Here is a 22,539-nt window from a genome sequence, read left to right as displayed (position 1 = left end):
TTTGTGATTGTGCAGACTTTGCAAGCATGGTGACTTGGCAAGTTTTCTTGTTTTTTAATTGCATTTCTCATTTCATTTGACACGCAGTGACAACAATGAAGAAGAGGCTCATAAGCTTGTGATTTTTTCAGTTTATGCACAATTATTTATTTATTTATTCAAACTAGATGAAGGTAGCTAGGTGGCTTAATGCAGAAAAATCGAAGGACTGTTACATGCCAGTCAAAAGTGTAATTTTTTTACATGATGGTTGATTAAACACAAAGAAGCACAAGTAAATTAGACAAAGGTGGAGGCCATTCAGCCCATCGTTCCTGCACCACATCAACACCACACTAGTTTATCAACACAAGATCAAAAGAAGAAATGCAAAATGTTCACATTTTATTATTATTATTATTTTTTAATGAAATGTTTTTTCTAGTTTTTTTTTTTTTTTTCCCCCCAGGGGAGGGGGCATGGGCTTGGTTAAAAACATACAACAACCGCACAACACGCCTTGATGAAACCCCCACAAACAGCATTCTGTTCACATGCACACAATCACCCATCAATGCTCAAGCTACCTAAAAGTCCTGTCAACATCCATATACCCCTCAATCTCTATAACTTCCAGAACATATCTCATTCCAATTTAAACTTTTCTACTCTTTTTGCTGCCACTACATTTCCAGGGAGACCATTCCATGCCACAAAAAGGAGCCCTGCCTTACTCTGAGTAAAAGACTACTCTGAGAGAAAGTCCCCTGCCTTACTACCATCTTAACTCTCCTCTTCTTCACTCTCAGGCTATGGCCCCTGATCCTATCACTGTCTACTATGTTGAATAATTCAGCTGCACTTATTTTATGTATACGTTTCATTGTCTTAAACATCTCCATCATATGTCCTCGTAACTGCCTTTTTAATTGTGTATAAAGCCCTTTCTCCTTCAGCTGCTCCTCATAGCTGAGTTGCTTGTCCTGGAGTCTATCTCGTAGCCCTGCGCTGAACCCTCTCTATAGCATCTATGTCCTTCTTGAGTTGTGACCAAAATGGCACACAATATTCTAGATGTTGCCTTCACTAAATTCCTGTACAATGTTAACACCACAACTTGATTTTCAATGATCCCACTCTGAATACAACTTAAAACCCTATTTGCTTTACCTATAGCTGCCTGCTTACCTCCCACATCTATCACCACACCCTGATCCTTCTCCTGTGTGACATACTCCAAAATTACCCCTTGGATCATGTAATCTCTATTTTCATTGTTCTTTCCCATCCACAACACTTTACACTTGCTCAGGTTAAATTCCATCTGCCAGTCTTTTGCCCAATCTATGCAAGTATCAATACTTTCCTGAATCTGATCACCACCCCCTCTGCTATCCACCTCACCTCCAAGCTTTGTGTCATCTGCAGATTTGGAAAGCCAACTCTTCCCCCTACTTTCCAAATAATTGATGTAAATAATGAATAGTCATGGACTGAGTACTGATCCCTGAGGTACCCCACTACTTACATCCTCCCACTCATATCCACTCTTTGCTTCCTATCACTAAGCCTAAGCCAGTTTGCAATCCAATTAGCTACCTGACCAGCCACTTCACAAGCCCTCACTTTGGCTAGTAACCTCCGATGTGGTACCTTATTAAATGCCTCCTTAAAGTATAGATATACTATGTCCTCTACCATTCCCTCATCCACCCAATCAAACACTGCTTCATAGAACAATAAAAGATTTGTTTGACAGGAACTACCTTTGGTAAACCCATGCTGACTACCTTTAATTAGTTTGTATTTGTTTAAATGGTTCCTCATTTGGTCCTTAATTAATGTCTCCAACACCTTCCCCACAACTGAAGTCAAACTAACAGGTCTATAGTTTCCAAATTCTTCTCTGGGTCCTTTCTTAAATAATGGTGTTACATTTGCTACTCTCCAATCCTCCAGTCCCTGTCCTAACTCCAGTGAGCTGTTCAAAATATCTGTTAGCATCTCACTTACCTGCTCAGCCACTTCCCGCAACACTCTCGGGTGCATATTATCTGGCCCCTGGAGCCTTATCTACTCTTAGATTTCTTAGCTGTTACTTTACTTCCTCCACTCCATTCTGGATTTTCTGTAAAAAGCCCTTCCTCACATCCTTGATAGATACTCTCAGCTATTGGCAATTCTCCTGACTGTTGTTGTGTAAAAGTTGAAGAAAAATACTTGTTTAATAAGCCTGCCATCTCGCTTTCCTCACGAACCACTCTCCCGGTGCTATTCCTCAATGGGCCCACACTGGTCCAAACCTATTATTTTCCCCTGATGTACTTCAAAAATGCCTTGCTATTATGTTTAAAATTCTTAGCCATGTCCTTCTCGTGCTCTCTTTTGGCTTGCCGAGTTATTTTCTTAACAAACACACTCATTCAGACGACTTAAATAAAATTGCCGGCGCTAAGACAGACATGCCGGGGGTGCACTTGTATGTACAATACATCACACCTTAACCTTACAAATTTTACACTAAACCATGGCCCAGGATCAATGGACTCTGCAGGGAGCAAAACAAAAGTGAACCGGTGCACGGGCCGCCACTGCAGGCCTGTGTTGTAGCTGCCAACAGGACAGTTCTTGCAACTTGCAAACTGTTGCTTTCACGATGATCCCGGCGCGCATGGAAATGAACAGGGGGGGGGCAAATGCAAAACAGAAGGGGGCTGGTGAACATGGGCAGTGGGAATGGATGGCAAAGGTGGTCAGGCAAACACAGCCCGCAGAACAAGGCTGCTGCAGGCAAACACAGCCCGCAGAACAAGGCTGCTGCAGGCAAACACAGCCCACAGAACAAGGCCACTGCAGGCAAATACAGCCGGCAGACGATCCGACTGGCACAGGCCTTGAAGCACAGCTGCAGACTATCCGGCCGGTACAGGCCTCGCAGCAAAACAGCCAGCCGATGAGGTGGGCCGGCCCCTTGCCTTGTTCTGGAGGGAGTGCGGTGGTGCTGGCCACTCGGAAGGCGGGCTTGGACATACCCTACGGTCTCCCTCCCAACCTATTGCCTTTGCCTGTCACTGTACCTACCCACTCCATTAATTTGTAAAAAATCAATTTAGCCCCAACTTTTTTTTTGTTTGTTTGATTTTTACTTTTATTTCCCCCACTATGAATTTGTCTCCTAACCCCCTTTATCGTCATTGTTCGGCTAACCTACCGCCTCCTAGCCTACTCCCAACCCCTGCGTTCCCTTCCTGGAGGGGAGTAAGGGAGAGCTAGCGTCCTGTGTCGAGGCCCAACGAAGCCTCAGAATGGCCTCCTCAGACTTCAGCGATCTAACCCAAAGTGGGTCCAGCGGCCCACAGCGTGAGCGAAGGGATGGATGGTGCGGAGGGGTACACTTCCCAATCTACCCTATCCATTTAGCTGTTAAACTACCCCGGGGCTTTCAACAAGCACCTCTTGCTTAACCCATCGGTTCTAGCAACCAAGATTCCCGTCGCCTGTGTTGGTGTCCTCGCAAATTCTGGGCCATGCCCTCCAATTTTCTCTCCGTACCCTCACACGGTTTCATGGCTGGGGCGCGTGGCTCCCTTGGCAGGCACTAGCCTCTGCCAATTCTCCAGCTATGGCACCCCCGGGCACTACACTGCCTCCGAGCCTACCAGCTCCCGAAACACCGGGGAGTTCCCTCCCTGGCGACTCCCCTGAAACGCTCACGTGGCAGGCTGGCTTCCCGGGCCCCTTTCCGGGGGTCACCCGTGCCCACAACACTGCCCACGCGGCTGACGGCGCCCTGGGCCCCCGCATCATGCGGGCGCACCCTTGCCCACTACGCTATCCCGGCTCCCCATGGGCCCTTGGCCTACCGCGGCCGACTAGCCCGGTGCCCGGGGTACCCACTCAGTGATGCTCACCTTTCGCAGCCATGCTCCCAGCCTGTCAACAGGGCTCCTGCACCCCTCCAAATGGGTATCGAGCCTACATTCACACCATCAGCAAAACGACCTCCATTTTTCAATTTCGCTAACCCACTAACTCACTCTACACTGACCCCAGGGTCCCTTCGGCGGGAGTCACTCCTCCCCCCAATCACTCATCGCACCATGCATTCCACATTCGCTCCACTCACACAGACCTGCTGGCCTCACTCACTCACCAAGCACATGTTTCCACTCAACTCACCAACTCTTCAACAAACACACACACCGCTGAACTCTGCCATCCTTCTAACTACCTCCCCTAACTCACTCGTGCTCCCACGTCATCCCTTACACTAGTAGCACATCCTTTTAACACTACATAGCTAAGCAACATCCCCTCTACACATCCAAAGTCTGTCACTGTCTCTAAAAATCCCATTTTTCATAAATTTTCCCCTCCTAAATCTGGCTACAATCCCTCAACCTAATCCATTCCATGGGCCCCATGAGGACTTACCCCTGCCCCATGAAGCCCGTCTAGCTAAGCTAATCCTTCCCCCTAGCTAGTTATCATCCTGTGCCCAGGACAGGGGGGTCTTCCACCCCTTGCCCAGGGAATCCTGTTCACCCGAAGCGAGGCTTGTTTTTTTTTTTTTTTACATTGCCAGCACCAGCGTGGCAACTCCCAACCTGCGCACTAGCACGGCAATTCACAGCCGCGCTCCTTTGGCGTGACGTCATGGCAGCTGTTCGCGTCCCTCGTCCCTCTTGGATGGTACCATCCGGCAGGGATTCCGCCTCCTGCCGGATTCCAACCATACACGCAGCCATGACGTCACCCTGCACATTAAAAAAAAAAAAACAAGCCTCGCGCTTCGAGGGGTTCCCCATGCGAACGCATGTGCTCTGCCCGTTGGAGCTTCACACACACGCCCGCGTGGAGAACCCATCCGGTCCAAAACCTTTGTCCGTCGCGGGATCGGCAACATTCACCGCGCTCGTTTCCGGACCGGGCTTCACTCCCGCAAGCGAGCACGTGGCGGCCTCGTGCATTGCACAGCACGAACCTCGCGCTCGCTGCTGGGCAAACCCGGCACGGTGCTCAAAATAGCTATGGCCGCTATCCGGCCCTTGTCTCTCTGTCGCCGTCTCCGTCGCCATTCAGCCATTCAACCCACGCACACTTGCGTGTTACAACGCTCACACTCCACTCCATCACATTCACACCGGGAGACACGGCTGCGTGCTCCCGCATGCCGACCGTCATCTCCCTCACATACCGCTACCTCACACACGCTGGTCCTCTCGCACTCGGCCTTCCACTCGCACAGGGGGTTTCACTCAGACACGGGGCCTCTGTCACACACACCCCTTCACTCACGCACGGCATGCTGGGAAGCATGCACTCCTGCACACTCGCAACTACACCACTCGCACACGGGGGCACACTCACACCTTTCACCACACACACCGGGACAACCACACTGGGGATTCGTGTCCCCACAAGGGGTTCTGGGGCCTCTATACCCCCCAAGCTCGGCGTGCACCTGTCCACAGCACTCGTCCCCTCGAACTCGCTAAGCACGACCGAACTCACCTGGTCGTGATCAGCTTCAAGGGAGCATCCTCCCTCCCCTCGTTCCTGGAGGAGGCCATCCAGCTGCTCGCACCGGGTCACGACACATTCCCCGAGCTCCCCCTCATCGTCCTCAACTAACTGTGTGTGTGTGTGTGTGTGTGTGTGTGTGTGTGTGTGTGTGTGTGTGTGTGTGTGTGTGTGTGTGTGTGTGTGTGTGTGTGTGTGTGTGTGTGTGTGTGTGTGTGCTCGTCCTTAACCCTGTCCAATTCACCCTCTATCTCCCGTGTCTCTGTACATTTTCTCTTATTCTTTCCGTCGTCACCTCGTGTCTCGTCTCACACGTCGCAGTCATCCCATTTAATTTTTTCCCCTGTCACCGTTAATGTTTCCATCATTGTTACCTCCACGTGTCTCGTCCTACACGTCCCCCGTATTAATTTCTCCTCACCCGCCTCCATTGCGGGCCTGACAGCCATTGCACTCCCCCCCCAGCTCGTTCGCTCCAGCACGTGGCGGCGCCATTTTGAGTTCCACTGCCCGCGTTTCGGTCCCCGCAATTGCCATTATGCCTGCTGCTCTCCTCAATTCTTCCTTTAGTGCCCCTTGGGCTTTCTGGAGATCCAGCCCCATGCGCTGCATTTCTTCCCGCAATGTTTGCGTATTTGCATTCATATTTCCATTTAATTCTGCCATCATGGCGAATAGCTGGGCCATGTCGGGTGCGCTCGGCTGAGCCGATTCGGCCATGATCGGGGGGTTTTAGCGGAGAGGGGGAGGGGAGGTGTCATACACCGCGGCCGCTGCCGTGCCCATTTCAAACTCTGGGTCCGGTTGGGGGGGGAATTGTTCCTGCATCACAAACATTTCCTGCTCGGGGTTTCTGTCCTGGACCATGGATTCTACTAATTCTAAATCCATATCTACCCCCGGCTCCCGCTCGCCTTGAAACTCCATCTTATTTCTCGTAAGAGATTAATTTAGATCGCTTGTAATTTGGAGGGAATCGGGGGTCGCTCCTCTCACCCCTGAACCGATTCCCGTGAATTTAGCTGGAGACGGGAGAGTTTGTTTCCCGCTCTCTGACACCAGTGTTGCGAATTCGCGCCCGCCGGTGTGCGAACGGCCACGTAACTCGAATCGCGGCACGTCGCCCACCGGACGGACAATTCTGTCGTGACCCTCTCGGACCAACGCCGGAGCTAGTCATGGGTGGGCCTTTCGACCTCACCACAATCGTGCCAATTCGCCACCCACGTAGGATAGGGTTGTTCACCAAACTCAACCTACCTAAGTACCCACGCGGATGGTAAACCGGGCGATCGTACCTCACCACAGGTCGACTCCGGACACGAGCCGCTTGGGCGGCCCGTTCCGTACTATGGGGATAACCAAGCGTTGTTATCGTCGACCTGGACGGTTCAGATTAATTACTGGGATGTTGCACCCACTACGAACCTCTTACGTGATGCAAGATGGAGATTCAAATGGAGAAAAGACGAAGCGAAACGGGCACAGTTCAACAAGCAAGCTTTTTATTACGCGACACACGGAAAGCACGTATATACAGCCATACACAAAAAGCAAAGGCAAGAAGAAAACAGTTGACACCGACCTAACGCGTACACACGGCAACACTTACACAGTTTTACTTCACAGACGGCGCCAACACACATTTACACAAAAGCAAAAGAAGGAAGCCACCCTCACAGACAAGGAGGCAGACAGGCCCGTAGGCCAAATGTGCGTGGGACCGAGAGGAGAGACCGGGGAGGTCTTACCCGCGTCCTCGTGACTCGTTGGCGGGCAAGCCGCAAAATGTCCGCGCTGCAGTGCCCTGACTCCTTGCCCCTGGCGTGCTCGTTGGCACCACGTTTGGGGTGGGGGAGGAACGGGGCCCCCCTTTGCACTATCTCAGCGCGGGGGAAGGGGAAATTGTTGATGCCCTGGGGGAGGGGAGTGGCTGGCTGGCTTGCGTCCCGCGACGAGACGAGCGATCCCCCACACCGCAACCTCGTTGCCGACCGCCGTATTCCTTGCCTCGGACCCGAGCTTCCTTGCCCCAACCCGCCGCCTGCGGCTCCACCGCGCGCACTCCACCTCTTCCAGCTCAACGCTCAACGCTCCAACTCACGCTTAGCTCCACCAGTTCCACACTCTCCTCACGAGTCGCCTTCCGCTCGCACCTTTATAGCTCTCAGGAGTCGCTGATATGCAAATTCCCGGATCAGAACGCGATCGGAGGCGGGGCCACACCGCCCCCCCCCCCGGTCAGCCATTGGTCGGGCAAAAATGGGCGTTAAACTCCCCTGATCTTAAAATTTGCATAGACGGACATGGACGGAATTCACCTACACGCGCCTGGAGGCGGGGCCAAGCCGCCTCGCGCTTGCCAATTGGACGGAGGAGAAGTGGGCGTGAAGCATTCCTGATCCGTGGATCGACGCGTTCGGCCTCCATGGCCGAACGGCTCCGGGAACACGACGTTTGGTGTTGACTGGTGGTGTTTGGGAATGGCCGTAGAAGCGATGATGTGGGATGAAGTTGTGAAGGTAAAGGTGAAGGTGGTGGTGTTTGCGAATGGTTTTGGTAGCGTAGGTGGTGGAGGTGGCGTCGTTGTAGTGTGGTTGGCGCTGTGGTGGGGATGGCGTGGTTGTTGAGATGCTGTTTGTTTGTTTGAAATAAAAGATAGAGAAAGAAAAACAACTAACTCAAAGTGTCGTAGCCCGGATGGATCACATAAATTCCCTCTATACAATGGGTTTAGGCAAACTACACATGTACCTATTGAGATATCTCACCTGAGGGCCCTTTATGGTGTCATGTGAATTTCCACAACTGTAACAATATTTTCAATGATCTTCAGTGAGAGATAAACACCAATCATTGTGTGAAGGAGGCTCAGCAATGGTTGTATTTTTCTGAGAAGGTTGAAGAGTTTCGGTATCGCCCGTCTTGTGTTGTTCAAGTTCTATCTGGAGAGTGTCCTTTCACTGTCCTGTATGGCAGCTCGATGCGCGACGACCGATCTAGACTCGATAAGATGGCAAAGACTGTTTGTGAAATGATTGGTGTGATCTGCCTTCCGTCAAAAGCCTGTATTCCACTCGAGTAGTGAAAAGAGCGAAAGCTATTATCCGAGACGAATTCCACCCAGCGCAAGACATTTTTGAACTTCTCCACTTGGATAAAGGTTATCCTTCAATCAAGACCAACTCTAATCGCTTGCCTGACAGCTTTTACCCAACTGCAATCCGCACCCTCAGTTAATCTACGTCTAAACTTTTGGTGAGCATCTAAAGAATGGATATGGATATTTTAAGTCAAGGCCACTTATTTCTTTACTAAAATGTTGTTTTAAGGCTCTCGACATTCATCACAATGAATCCATTTCTTATTCACTGTTGTTGGGTTTTTTTTAACCAACTAAGAATTTTATAACTATTCAGTCATTTTTAAGTACACATTGTCAAATTACTTCTCATTGTATGTGCATTGCATGTGTATGACAAACTCATTACTATTTCAAACAGCTCGGGTAGAGATGCTGAGAAATATTTCATATTAGTCATGTTGGGAATTATTCAGAGGTCAAGGTTCAAAATAGCCCTGAGTGGGCTGATGGTCATTTCTTGAGGTTGTAGTTCAGACAGAGACTCAAGCCCACGCTGACTCGAACTCCTGGTACCGAAAGTTAGAAGGCGAGATTTGGGGGAACCACCCTGGGATGCCCCCCCCCACCCCTGATCAGAAATAAAAAAAATATAAGACCAATCCTGCAGACCATCGAGGAAAAGAGCTGTATTGGGTTTCAGAGCAATCATTTGTTAAATACGGGAGGAATCGGTGTCTGAAACTTCAGGGGACAACTCCCCCCTTCCTCCCCCCCCACCCCCGAGAGCCTCCACGATCCAAAATCCAAAAATTGAAACCCAGCCGATTGTGCAGGCTACTGTTTTATCCATGTGTCAGAACAATCAGCTGGGTGATAAAGGATTAGCGAAAAGAGCAAAAAAAACAGTTGACAGATGGAAGGACATGTATCCGGACATTACAACCCATTTTATAAGGTAATCTCTTCGAGAATTGAGATGAGATCACCCAAAATTCGTTGCAAGGTTTTAGCCTTGCCGTGCTTCTGTATTTCAAACAATCCAGACGAGAATTGGCAAAAAGATAGCTCACCACAGGCTCTGCATGTTCAAGTAAAAAGACATTAGTCTTCTTTTCGATTTTACAGGGTCAAAGGTCAAAATTGCTTGTGAAATAGCTGTTCGCTGGCCATGCCTTTCTGCTTTTTAAACCAATTTTGACAACACATGGCACAAATGTACCTTGACACGTCTCCTACAGAAAACCACAGGCAGATGGCCTCATGGCGAGGTGTGTCGGTGGGAGGTGGGGGATACGTATTGCATTCACTTGAGAATTTCGACCATTCTACTTCCTTTATTCATTCTTGTTGTTTCATATTCTTTCAGATACTCGATCAGATTATAGTGAAATGTGACCTTTTGTCTTTAATGAACTTACAATCCCATTTTAACCACAGTAGATTATAATGAGAAATGGGTGAAATTATCCTCAACTAACCTTATCCAGACTCAGTGTAATTATGGGTAGCACATCCGCTCTGATTCTGGGAGGTTGGCAGTTTGATTTTGACCCTGGCCGGGTCATACCAACGACTTTGGAAATGGTATGTGCTGTTTCCTCACTTGCCACTCACCATGAGTATAGAGCTGGGACAAACCCCCTTTAGGTTTTGGGATTTTGATCTGGATTTTGTCTGCTGTGGACACTTGATGTCGAGAATACAGATGTGATAACTATCAAATCTGTTACCTTGTCTTGCCTGAAAATGCACCAGTAAACCCCACTTTTAGTCATTCCTTTCTTAGGGACGAATCAAAGGCTTCAAGGGAGAGATGATCCACACGTACAACAAGCGGGATGGAGCCTTGCGCAACTCGCCCTACTTCCACCTCCTGCGTAATAATTCCAACGTCATCCTGCTTGGAGACACGATGGGAGATCTCAGCATGGCTGACGGCATCCCAAATGTACAAAATGTACTCAAGATTGGCTTCCTCAACGACAAGGTCTGTGAGTCTGCAGTCTGAGCCAAAGGGGCTCTGGATTATGTGCTGCCCTCTTGTGTTCACTTCTTTGGGGGGGGGGGTTAATTACTTACCTCATTAACGGGTGCGTGGATCTACAAATATCAGAATTTCAACTCTGCTTCAAATTTAACTTGATTTGTGGATACGTCCAAATTTCAGAACACATTGCCTTCCTACATTTTACCGCACTTCTCAATTGGGCTGCCGAAACAGAATAGGTTTCAAACTCATCAATGCTACTTTGGAAACTGATATCGTTTTCCACCCCTTTTGCTACTCTAATTGGGTATTAAACATATTATATTGATCACCACACCGAACGTAATCACACATTATTGGTGACTTTGTACAATTTCACAACACTCTCTCGCACTTTTTCCACCTTTCACCTTACACACCCTCCCTCCTCTTCCACCTTTCACGTGACAACCATAATACTACACAGGCCGTTCCCGGTTTACGAACACTGTGTTCTTAAAAATGTGTTCATAAGTTGGATGTTTGTAAATCAGAAGAATAAGTCCCCTTTTATATAATGTAATAAGTGAGTAATTGGTTCCCGAACACATTTCAATTTTTTTTTTAAAGAGAGAGGGAGGGAGGGAGGGAGAGGGGTGAGGGATTCCGGCAGATGTGACGCCCAGTTTATCGTCCATCCGAGAGACGACACACACATTGATGAATCACTCTGCCTGTGAAACACCAGGATGACAGTTTATAGCTGGGTCGGGATTCGAATCAAGGCTACACAGAGTGAGCATACGTACATTTCAGCTTTCCTGCTGTGATGTGATGATTCCTTCCTTCATCACTGAAATTTTTTTTGTCATTGTGATCATGTAATTTATTTTGCCTTCCTACCTCCGGTATAAAACCGTGGTATCACAATTGAAACTAGAAGAATGCATGCTTTGTGGCTTCACCATGCAATGCACGAAACGTTTGAAGGAACTTTGAAAAGCAAAACGTTTAATTTTTATTTGTATTCATCTCTGCCGAAATAAGAGCTCCAATTCTGGAAGAACAAAAAGGAGAACATCGTGGAAATTTTAACTTCACATTTTCAGTGAGCCAGCCACCGCCTGTTTCACCACAGAGCAACACATGGCCAACAACACACGCGAGTGCCCCTGAATTTTGTTCAAGTCGATTGACATGCATGCAGTATTCAGTGACAGTGCGACTATTGTAGAGCCCTTGCCAAGTGGCTCAAGCATTCCAATGAAACAGTTGATAAGAAACTGCTCGCTTGGCATGCGATTAGCAATCACTGAAACCGTCATATTAAACATGTTCCGGAGATGCCCAAAATGTCAAATATGTCCGAATTGGACAAATAAACACTTTTTTGGGGGGAGTCGGAACTGCTTGTAAGTTTGATTCTGGAGCTTAAATGTTGTAATTCTGCTTAGTTTAAGATATTCTTGAGGTTATGCCATGTGCGAAAGTGAAATGACGCCACAAACGCTGCCGTCTCCGGGCGTTTATAAGCATTGCAACGTACCCAGCGATTCAGAGCTATGATGAACAGGTATTCGATAATATGAGTGAGGAAAGAGGAAAAAACACAACCTTTATCATTAAGAAATTGTTGCGGCCTGTTCCAAGTCAAGTCATAGTTGAGCAGGACAAAAAACATGGCGGCTTCAGACCCCAGCTAAGTCACCTAGGATACGCCTTGACCCCAAAGACCCCAAGGATATAATTTACAAGATACAAGACCCCAAAGAGCAAGTTGGCCGAGGAAGTGCCTGATAAAGGATATAATTTAATAAATTTTATATTTAAATATATTTTATATTAATAAATAGGTGTCCCAAGACAGTTATTCCATTATTATACGTGTAGATAGTCCCCTTCCTTTTGTTTAGCGGGACGACAAGGGAGTGTGTTGCGATGATCGAATAGCTAGGGTTGCTTCAATCATTTTTTTCCTTCATTTCATAAAGGTTTTAATAAACCCAAACACCCTATTTTTACTTGTACACTTCCTTGGAGTTTTCTTGGTAAGCATGCAAAGTTTCAGGCTGTTTCAAGGTTTTGGAGTTATGGAGGAGATGCACACACTGACACATACTGCCTTTTATTAGTATAGATGTATTTTATATGTAATATATATATATATATATATATATATATATATATATATATATATATATATATACAGTATATATATGTTATGTACAGTGGCAATAGACAGTCCATACCCCCTTTCAAAATTTTCACCTTTTGTTGTCTTGTAGCCTTAAATTAAATTGCTTTAAATCAGAGTTTTTCCACCTCGATTTACACATCGTAACGCACAACTTCCAAGTAAAAAACAAATTCTACAAATTTCAGAAAATGAATTGGAATGTAAAACGAGAATATATTTGTTGGATAAGTGTCCACCCCCTTATAATATCAACTGTAAATTAGCTCAGGTGTAACCACTAACCTTCAACATCACACACCAAGTTAATTGGCCTTCACCTGTGTTAAATTGTAGTGATTCTGATTATTTCAGAATAATATCAGCTGTTCCTATAGGTTTCCTCTGCTGGGTGGTGCATTTCATAGCAAAGAATCAATCATGAGCACCAAGGAGCTTTTATTATAAGTCCTCTGGGATTATAGTTGTGGAATGGCACGGATCAGAGGATGGGTATAAAAATATTTCAAAGGCCTTGAATATCCCTTGTAGCACAGTCAAGACAATCATTAAGAAGTGGAAGGTGTATGGGACCACCAAAACCCTGCCGAGATCAGGCTTTCTCTCCAAACTGGATGACCAAGCCAGGAGGAGACTTATCAGAGAGGTCACCAAGAGTTCAATGGCAACTTTGAAAGAGCTACAGGCCTTTATGGCAAAGACTGGTCACTGTGTGCATGTGACAATATCCCAAGCATTCCACAAACCTGGCCTGTATGGTCGGGTGGCAAGAAGGAAAGCATTACTCAAAAAATCCCACCTTGAGTTCTGTTTGAGGCATGCAAAAAGCCACTCCAGAGATTCTGAAGCCATGCTGCAAAAAGTTTTGTGGTCTGACGAAACCAATATGGAACTTTTTGGCTTAAATGCAAAACGTTACGTTTGGTGCAAACGCAATACAGCACATCATCCAAAGAACACCATCCCTACTGTGAAGCATGGTGGTGGCAGCATCATGTTATGGGGATATTTTTCATCAACAAGGGCTGGGGTGCTTGTCAAGATAGAATGGAAAATGGATGGATCAAAATTCAGAAATATCCTAGAGAAAAACCTGCTGCCGTCTACAAGAAAGCTGAAATTGGGACGGAAGTTCACCTTTCAGCATGACGAAGACCCGAAGCACACAGCCAAATCTACACTGGAGTGGCCCAGTCAGAGCCCCGACTGTAATGCAGTCAAAAATCTGTGGCATGACTTGAAGATTGCTGCCCATGATTACTCCTCCATCAACTTGACTGAGCTTGAACAGTTTTGTACATAAGAATGGGCAATAATTGCCCAATCAAGGTGTGCAAAGTTGGTAGAGACCTATCCCAACAGGCTCACAACTGTAATTGCTGTCAAAGGTGCTTCCACAAGGTATTAACTCAGGGGGGTGGACACTTATCCAACCAAGATATTCTAATTTTGTTTTTTAATTAATTTTCTGAAATTTGCAGAATTTGTTCTTCCCTTGGAAGTTGTGGGTTACAATGTGTAAATGAAGTTGGAAAAAGTCTGTTTTAATGAAATTTAATTCCAGGCTATAAGGCAACAAAAGTTAAAAATTTTGAAAGGAGGTGTCGAGTTTCTATAGGATATATATATATATATATATATATATATATACATATATATATATATATATATATATATATATATATATATATATATATATATATATATATATATATTGTTGCGGATTCGCGCCCGCCGGCGTGCTGACGGCCACGTAACTCGAATCGCGGCACGTCGCCCACCGGACGGACAATCCAGTCGTGACTCTCTCGGACTAACGCCGGGAACCAGTCACGGGTGGACCTTTCGGTCTCACCGCGATCGAGCCAATCAGCCCCCGCGTGGGATAGGGTTGCTCGCCAAATTCGACCTACCTAAGTACCCACGCGGAGGGTAGACCGGGCGATCGCACCTCGCCGCAGGTCGACTTCGGACATGGGCCACTTAAGCGACCCGTTCCGTACTATCGGGATAACCGAGCGGTGTTATCGTCGACCTCGACGGTTCGATTAATTATCGGGCGTATTCAGCCCACGACCAACCCTTTACGTGAAGCAAGATGAGGATTCAATGAAGGAAATGACGAAGCGAAGCGGGAAACAGTTCAACACAAAGCACATTTATTCGCGACGAACGGAAAGCACACATATTCAATTCCACCAAAAGCACACAGAAAAGAAAAAAAACACAATGCAATTTACACAAAAAGCAAATGCGACAATGCAGATATAATACCGATTACGCGAGCACACGGCAACACTTATACAATTTTACTTCACAGACGGCGCCGACAACACATACCCAAAACCAAGGAAAGAATACCCTCAAGGATGAGGCGGGCCTGAGGCCGAGACCGGGTCGGGCCTACCCGTCTGGTGATGAGACGCGGAGCGGCGATGGTGCCTCAACTCCGCAGGCCTCGCAGGCAGTGTCTGGTAGGGGGTGGGAAAGGGGCCCCCTTGGTCGCACTATCTCAGCGCGGGGGGAAACAGGAGGGGGTTGCTGATGCTCGGGGTATAGAGGATTTTTATTGTCCCGCGACGAGCGTCTCCACCTCGGCCAGGTCGCGCTGTCGGCCTCCCTGGGGTGCAGCTCCCTGCACGACGCGAGCACCCCCTCGTCTGCCCTCGCCGCCTCTCCACAGCTCCGTCCCCTCCGCTCCGACTCCAACGCACACGGCGACCAGCTCCTTCTTGCCAACTCCACCGCCCGCGAAGTCTTAACTCTCTGTTTCCTCTCGACTCTACTACTCACTGGACTGACGAACACGGTCGCTTATATCAGCCCCGTGGCTTCGCCCTCTCATCTTTGACCCCCTCCCTTCGACCTTTCACCTCGCTCCCCATTGGCCCGAGAAAAAGTGGGCGTGAATGCTTTTTGATCCATAAATTTGCATATATCGATCGCCCTCCAACGCCCTGGGGGCGGGGCCAATTCGCCCCTCGCTCACCGATTGGACGGCAAAAAGTGGGCGTGTCGTTTTTGATCCGTTTTTGAAGCACAAAATCCGTGATTTTGTACACGCTGTTCGGCGCGCGCCCTGCACGAGTCCAACACCGGTACCCACAAGCGGCGCAAGAACGGTGGCGATGCGACGGTTGCGAGGTGTGACGTGAAGGTCGTGGCGGTTGTGGTGAAGCGGCGTTGTGGTTGGTGGTTGATGTTGTGACTGGTGGTGGTAACAATGGCGGTTGGTCCAAATTAAAGATAGTAAAAGAAAAACGGCTATCCTGAAGAGTCGCAGCACGCATAAATGACATGTATTCCCACTAGACAACGGGTTTGGGCCTAACTACACATGTACTTACCGAGATACCTCACCTAAGGGACCTGAATGGTGGTTTGCGAATTTGGTAACCACAACACTACCCCCTCCCCTTTTTACAGACTCGTCCCGAGTCGTCAAATTTTCGTGTGCCATCATGTGTAGTTTTCCCCTAGTACATTTTACCTACGGATCCCTGAGTGCGACATTCATGGTATTCGTGTCCCCAAAATAAAAAACCTGAGGGCTGCGTAACTACCTAAACAAACTCACTCACACGGACGACTTAAATAAAATTGCCGGCGCTAGGACAGACATGCCGGGGGCGCACTCATATTTACAGTACATCTTAACCTTAACTTACAAATTTTACACTAAACCATGGCCCAGGATCATTGAACTCTGCAAAAAGAAAGCAGTTAGCAGGGAGCCAGGCTGCCCGCATGCAGTCTCTGGCTCAAACAATGCAGGCGACAGGGAACGTGGCTGGCTGCTCACACGCAGTCCAAGGCCTTCCCTTTTGAACTGAACTCAGTGAACCACAACGGTGCTTGGGCTGCACAAACGCAGTCTCCGTGCCAGCTCAAGTGGCACACGCAATGAACACAACGAATGGATGCATGGACACAAACACGGTGCACGGGCCACCACTGCAGGCCCGTGTTGTAGCTGCCAACAGGGCAGTTCTCGCAGTTTGCAAACTGTTGCTTTCTGATCCTGGCGCACATGGAAATGAACAGGGGGGGGGGGCAAAGCAAAAATTGAACGGGGCTGGTGAACGTGGGCAGTGGGCATGGCATGGCAAAGGTAGCAGGCAAACACAGCCCGCAGAAGAAGGCCGCTGCAGGCAAACTCAGCCCGCAGAACCAGGCCGTTGCAGGCAAACACAGCCGGCAGATGAACTGGCCGGCACAGGCCTTGAAGAAAAACAGCCAGCCGGCAGATGAAGTGGGCCGGCACAGGCCTGGCAGCACAGCAGCTGCAGACGATCCAGCCGGCACAGGCCTTGCAGCACAGCAGCTGCAGATGAAGTTGGCCAGCCTTTGCCGTTCAGTGGAGGTTGGTGGAGGGAGTGCGGTGGTGCTGGCCACTTGGAAGGCGGGCTCGGACCTTCCTCCCTGTCTCCCTCCCACCTATCGCCTTTGCCTGTCACTGTACATACCCACTCCCTTAATTTGTCAAACCCCAATTTAGCCCCAACTTATTTATTTATTTATTTATTTTTTTTACTTCCCCACTATAAATCGTCCCCTTACCCCCTTTATCGTCCTTGTTCGGCTAACCTATCCTGTCACCTAGCCTACTCCCAACCCCTACGTTCCCTTCCCGGAGGGGAACAAGGGAGAGCTAACGTCCTGTGCCGAGGCCCAACGAAGCCTCAGAATGGCCTCGCCAGAGTTCGGCGATCTTAACACCAAGTGGGTCCAGCGGCCCACAACGACAGCGAGGGGATGGATGGTGCGGAGGGGTACATCTCCTAATCTACCCTAACCATTTAACTCTTAAACTACCCCGGGGCTTTCAACAAGCGCCTCTCGCTTAAACTATTGGTTCTAACAACCCAGATTCCCGTCGCCTGTGTTGGTGTCCTCACAATTTCGGGCCTCGCCCCCCAATTTTCTCTCCGTGCCCTCACACGGTCTCCTGGCTGGGACACGTGGCTCCCTTTGGCAGGCACGACCCTCTGCCGATTCTCCCGCTATGGCACCCCCGGGCACTACACTGCCTCCGAGCCTACCAGCTCCCTAACACCGGGGAGTGCCCCCCATGGCACCTCCCCTGAAACGCACACGTGGCAGGCCGGCCTCCCGGGCCCCTTTCCGAGGGTCACCCGTGCCCACAACACTGCCCACGCGGCTAATGGCGCCCCGGGCCCCCGCACCAAGCAGGCGCACCCGTGCCCACTACTCTATCCCGGCCCCCCATGGGCCCATGGCCTACCGCGGCCGACTAGCCTGGTGCCCGGGGTACCCACTCAGCGATACTCACCTTTCGCAGCCACGCTCCCAAGCCCGTCAACAGGGCTCCTGCACCCCTCCAAATGGGTCTCGAGCCTACTTTCCCACCAACAACAAAACGACCTCCATTTTTCAATTTGACTAACCCAGCTAACTCACTCGACACTGACACGGGGGTCCCTTGGGCGGGAGTCACTCCTCCCCCCAATCACTCATCGCACCATGCATTCCCCATTCGCTCCATACACACAGACCCGCTGGCCTCACTCACTCACTCACCAAGCACATGCCTCCACCTCATAACTCACCAACAACTCTTCAACACACACACCACTGAACTCTGCCATCCTTCTAACTACATCCCCTAACTAACTCGTGCTCCCACGTCGTCCCTTAAACTAGTAGCACGTTCCTTTTAACCGACGTAGCTAAGCTACGTCCCCTCTACACATCCAAAGTCTGTCTCTGTCTCCAAAATAATCCCATTTTATTTCCCAACCTAAATCTGGCTACAATCCCTCTAACTAATCCATTCCACGGACTCCATGAGGACTTACCCCTGCCCCATGAAGTCGGTCTAACTAAGCTAACCCTTCCCCCTAACTAGTTTCCATCCTGTGCCCAGGGCCAAGGGGGTCTTCCACCCCTTGCCCAGGAATCCTTTGCACCCGAAAGTGAGGCTTACTGTTGTTTTTTTTTGTTTTTTTTTCCATGCGCAGCACCTGCGCGGCAACTCAGAGCTCGCGCACTTTGCACCTGCCCGTGACGTCATGCAGCTGCACGTGTTCCTCGTCCCTCCTTGGACGGTACCATTCGGCAGAGATACCCCTCCTGCCGGATTCCAACCCCACGTGCAGCCATGGCGTCACCGTGCGCATAAAAAAAACACAAGCCCCACGTCTCGAGGGGTTCCCCACGCGAACACATGTGCTTTGCCCGTTGGAGCTTAACACACACGATCGCGTGGAGAACCCGTCCGGTCCAAATCCGTTATCCTGCCTAAACTTTGTCCGTCCGCGGGATCGGCAAATCCACCGCTGGCGTTTCCGGACCGGGACTTCACTCTCGCAAGCGAGCACGTGGTGGTCTCGTGCGTTGCACAGCACGAACCTCGTGCTCGCGGCTGGTTGAACCCGGCACGGTCCCCGAAACAACTACAGCCGCTACTCGGCTTTCTTTCATCACATGTCGCCGTCGTCGCCTCCATTCCACCCACGCACACCTGCGTGTTACGACGCACACAGTCCACTCCATCACATTCACCCCGGGAGACGCGGCTGCGTGCTCCCGCATGCCAACCGACATCTCCCTCACATACCGCTCTCTCACACACACGGTCTCCCTTGCATAACCCATACCACTCACACGTGGTGCTCCATTCACTCGCGCGGGGGCACTCACCCGCGGTGCCTCACTCACACACGCGGGGGCACTCACCCGCGGTGCTTCACTCACACTGGCCGTTCCATCCACACATACGGCCTCACTCACACACGGTGCCCCATCCTCACCCGGCGTGCTGGGAAGCACGCACTCTGGCACCATCGCCACCACACCACTCACACACGGGGTCGCCTCCACACACGGGGACGCACTCACACCTTGCACCACACACACAGGGACAACCACACTGGGGATTCGTGTCCCCACAAGGGTCTCCAGGGCCTCTATACCCCCCCAAGCTCTCCGTGCAACCGTTCGCAGCTCTCGTCCCCTCAACCTCACAAAGCACGACCGAACCCACCTGGTCGTGACTCGCCTCAAGGGGGCATACTCCCTCCCCTTGTTCCTGGAGGAGGTCATCCAGCTGCTCGCACCGGGTCCCTACACGCTCCGCGAGCTCAACCTCACTATCCTCCACTACCTCCGTGTGTGTGTGTGCGTCACTTACCCCGTCTTCATCGTGTTGTCTCTCCTCTATTTTTTTTGTCTCCCGTGTCTCTATACATTTATAAGTTTCTGTTGTCCCCTCCTGTCTCTTCGTCTCCGCTTCTTTCTGGCGTCTTTCCCTTATCTTTATGTAGGTCAACCTTGCTTTCTCTTTAAGTCGCTCCCGTCCTTCCCTGTTTTTCACTCCTTGCTCTTTCACGATCTCCGCGTACCTCATCCTTGCTCTCCGTATTAATTGTTCTTTTCTCTCCCTCGCAATTACTTTCACCTCGTCTCTTGTCTCCCGAATTACTTTTTCCTTACCCGCCTCCACCGCGGGCCTGTCAGCCGTTGCACCCCCTTCCAGCTCGTTTGCTTCTCCACGTGGAGTCGCCATTTTGAGTTCCCTGCTAACGGCCTTCATGCCCGCCTGCAGGCATCGGCCCATGTTCTGCGTCTCCCCCCGGAGCTTTTTCGTTTCTTCCTTCATGTTTGTTTCCATTTTAGTTTTCATGCGTTTTATTTCGTTTGTGAATGTATCCATTTTTTCGTTAATTTGTTGTGTATTTGCATCCATCTTTTCGTTCATTTGTTGTGTATTTGCATCCATTCTCGCTGTCATTGCCGCCAGCATGGCGCATAGCTGGGCCATGTCGGGTGCGCTTGGGTGAGCCGTTTCGGCAGGGATCGGGGAAGGGTTTTGGTGGAGGGGGGGAGGGGAGGTGTCATACACCGCGGCCGCTGCCGCACCTATTTCGGGCTCTGGGTTCAGTTGGACGAGTTCATGTTCCTGCACGGGCATTCCATCCTGAGCCATGGATTCTACACATTCTACATCCATTTCTAATACCCCCGGCTCCCGCTCGCCTTGAGACGCCATCTTGCTTCTCGTGAAGGGTTAATTTCGCTCGCTCGTAATTTGGAGGGAATCGGGGGTCGCTTCTCTCACCCCTGGACCGATTCCCGTGAATTTAGCCGGAGACAGGAGAGCCCGTTTTCCTGTTCTCAGATACCAGTGCCGCGAGGAGGGCGATGAATTTGTATCGCACGACCTGACACCAGTGTTGCGGATTCGCGCCCGCCGGCGTGCTGACGGCCACGTAACTCGAATCGCGGCACGTCGCCCACCGGACGGACAATCCAGTCGTGACCCTCTCGGACTAACGCCGGGAACCAGTCACGGGTGGACCTTTCGGTCTCACCGCGATCGAGCCAATCAGCCCCCGCGTGGGATAGGGTTGCTCGCCAAATTCGACCTACCTAAGTACCCACGCGAAGGGTAGACCGGGCGATCGCACCTCGCCGCAGGTCGACTTCGGACACGGGCCACTTAAGCGACCCGTTCCGTACTATCGGGATAACCGAGCGGTGTTATCGTCGACCTCGACGGTTCGATTAATTATCGGGCGTATTCAGCCCACTACCAACCCTTTACGTGAAGCAAGATGAGGATTCAATGAAGGAAATGACGAAGCGAAGCGGGAAACAGTTCAACACAAAGCACATTTATTCGCGACGAACGGAAAGCACACATATTCAATTCCACCAAAAGCACACAGAAAAGAAAAAAAACACAATGCAATTTACACAAAAAGCAAATGCGACAATGCAGATCTAATACCGATTACGCGAGCACACGGCAACACTTATACAATTTTACTTCACAGACGGCGCCGACAACACATACCCAAAACCAAGGAAAGAATACCCTCAAGGATGAGGCGGGCCTGAGGCCGAGACCGGGTCGGGCCTACCCGTCTGGTGATGAGACGCGGAGCGGCGATGGTGCCTCAACTCCGCGGGCCTCGCGGGCAGTGTCTGGTAGGGGGTGGGAAAGGGGCCCCCTTGGTCGCACTATCTCAGCGCGGGGGGAAACAGGAGGGGGTTGCTGATGCTCGGGGTATAGAGGATTTTTATTGTCCCGCGACGAGCGTCTCCACCTCGGCCAGGTCGCGCTGTCGGCCTCCCTGGGGTGCAGCTCCCTGCACGACGCGAGCACCCCCTCGTCTGCCCTCGCCGCCTCTCCACAGCTCCGTCCCCTCCGCTCCGACTCCAACGCACACGACGACCAGCTCCTTCTTGCCAACTCCACCGCCCGCGAAGTCTTAACTCTCTGTTTCCTCTCGACTCTACTACTCACTGGACTGACGAACACGGTCGCTTATATCAGCCCCGTGGCTTCGCCCTCTCATCTTTGACCCCCTCCCTTCGACCTTTCACCTCGCTCCCCATTGGCCCGAGAAAAAGTGGGCGTGAATGCTTTTTGATCCATAAATTTGGATATATCGATCGCCCTCCAACGCCCTGGGGGCGGGGCCACCCGCCTCTCGCTCACCGATTGGACGGCAAAAAGTGGGCGTGTCGTTTTTGATCCGTTTTTGAAGCACAAAATCCGTGATTTTGTACACGCTGTTCGGCGCGCGCCCTGCACGAGTCCAACACCGGTACCCACAAGCGGCGCAAGAACGGTGGCGATGCGACGGTTGCGAGGTGTGACGTGAAGGTCGTGGCGGTTGTGGTGAAGCGGCGTTGTGGTTGGTGGTTGATGTTGTGACTGGTGGTGGTAACAATGGCGGTTGGTCCAAATTAAAGATAGTAAAAGAAAAACGGCTATCCTGAAGAGTCGCAGCACGCATAAATGACATGTATTCCCACTAGACA

The 22,539-nt window shown here is 50.2% G+C and overlaps 1 protein-coding gene across 6 annotated transcripts in view; it reads left to right on the top strand.

The window, feature by feature from the left end:
• NT5C3A (5'-nucleotidase, cytosolic IIIA) overlaps positions 1-22,539 on the top strand; it is a 111,900-nt gene that overhangs the window by 87,507 nt on the left and 1,854 nt on the right. For 5 of the 6 annotated variants that reach the window (XM_085892183.1, XM_085892180.1, XM_085892178.1 and 2 more), the window contains one exon: positions 10,374-10,574. The exons of the other annotated variant lie outside the window; for it this stretch is intronic. In XM_085892183.1, coding sequence (XP_085748309.1) covers positions 10,374-10,574 — 201 coding nt within the window. The remainder of the gene's footprint in view (positions 1-10,373; positions 10,575-22,539) is intronic. 6 annotated transcript variants of the gene reach the window in all.

The sequence above is a fragment of the Eptatretus burgeri genome, chromosome 8 (assembly GCF_056783735.1).
Source record: "Eptatretus burgeri isolate ZD-2024b chromosome 8, Ebu_testis_v1, whole genome shotgun sequence".
NCBI classification, from domain to species: domain Eukaryota; kingdom Metazoa; phylum Chordata; class Myxini; order Myxiniformes; family Myxinidae; genus Eptatretus; species Eptatretus burgeri.
Note: the sequence above shows the minus strand (reverse complement) of the source record. Positions and strands in the feature narration are given on the sequence as shown.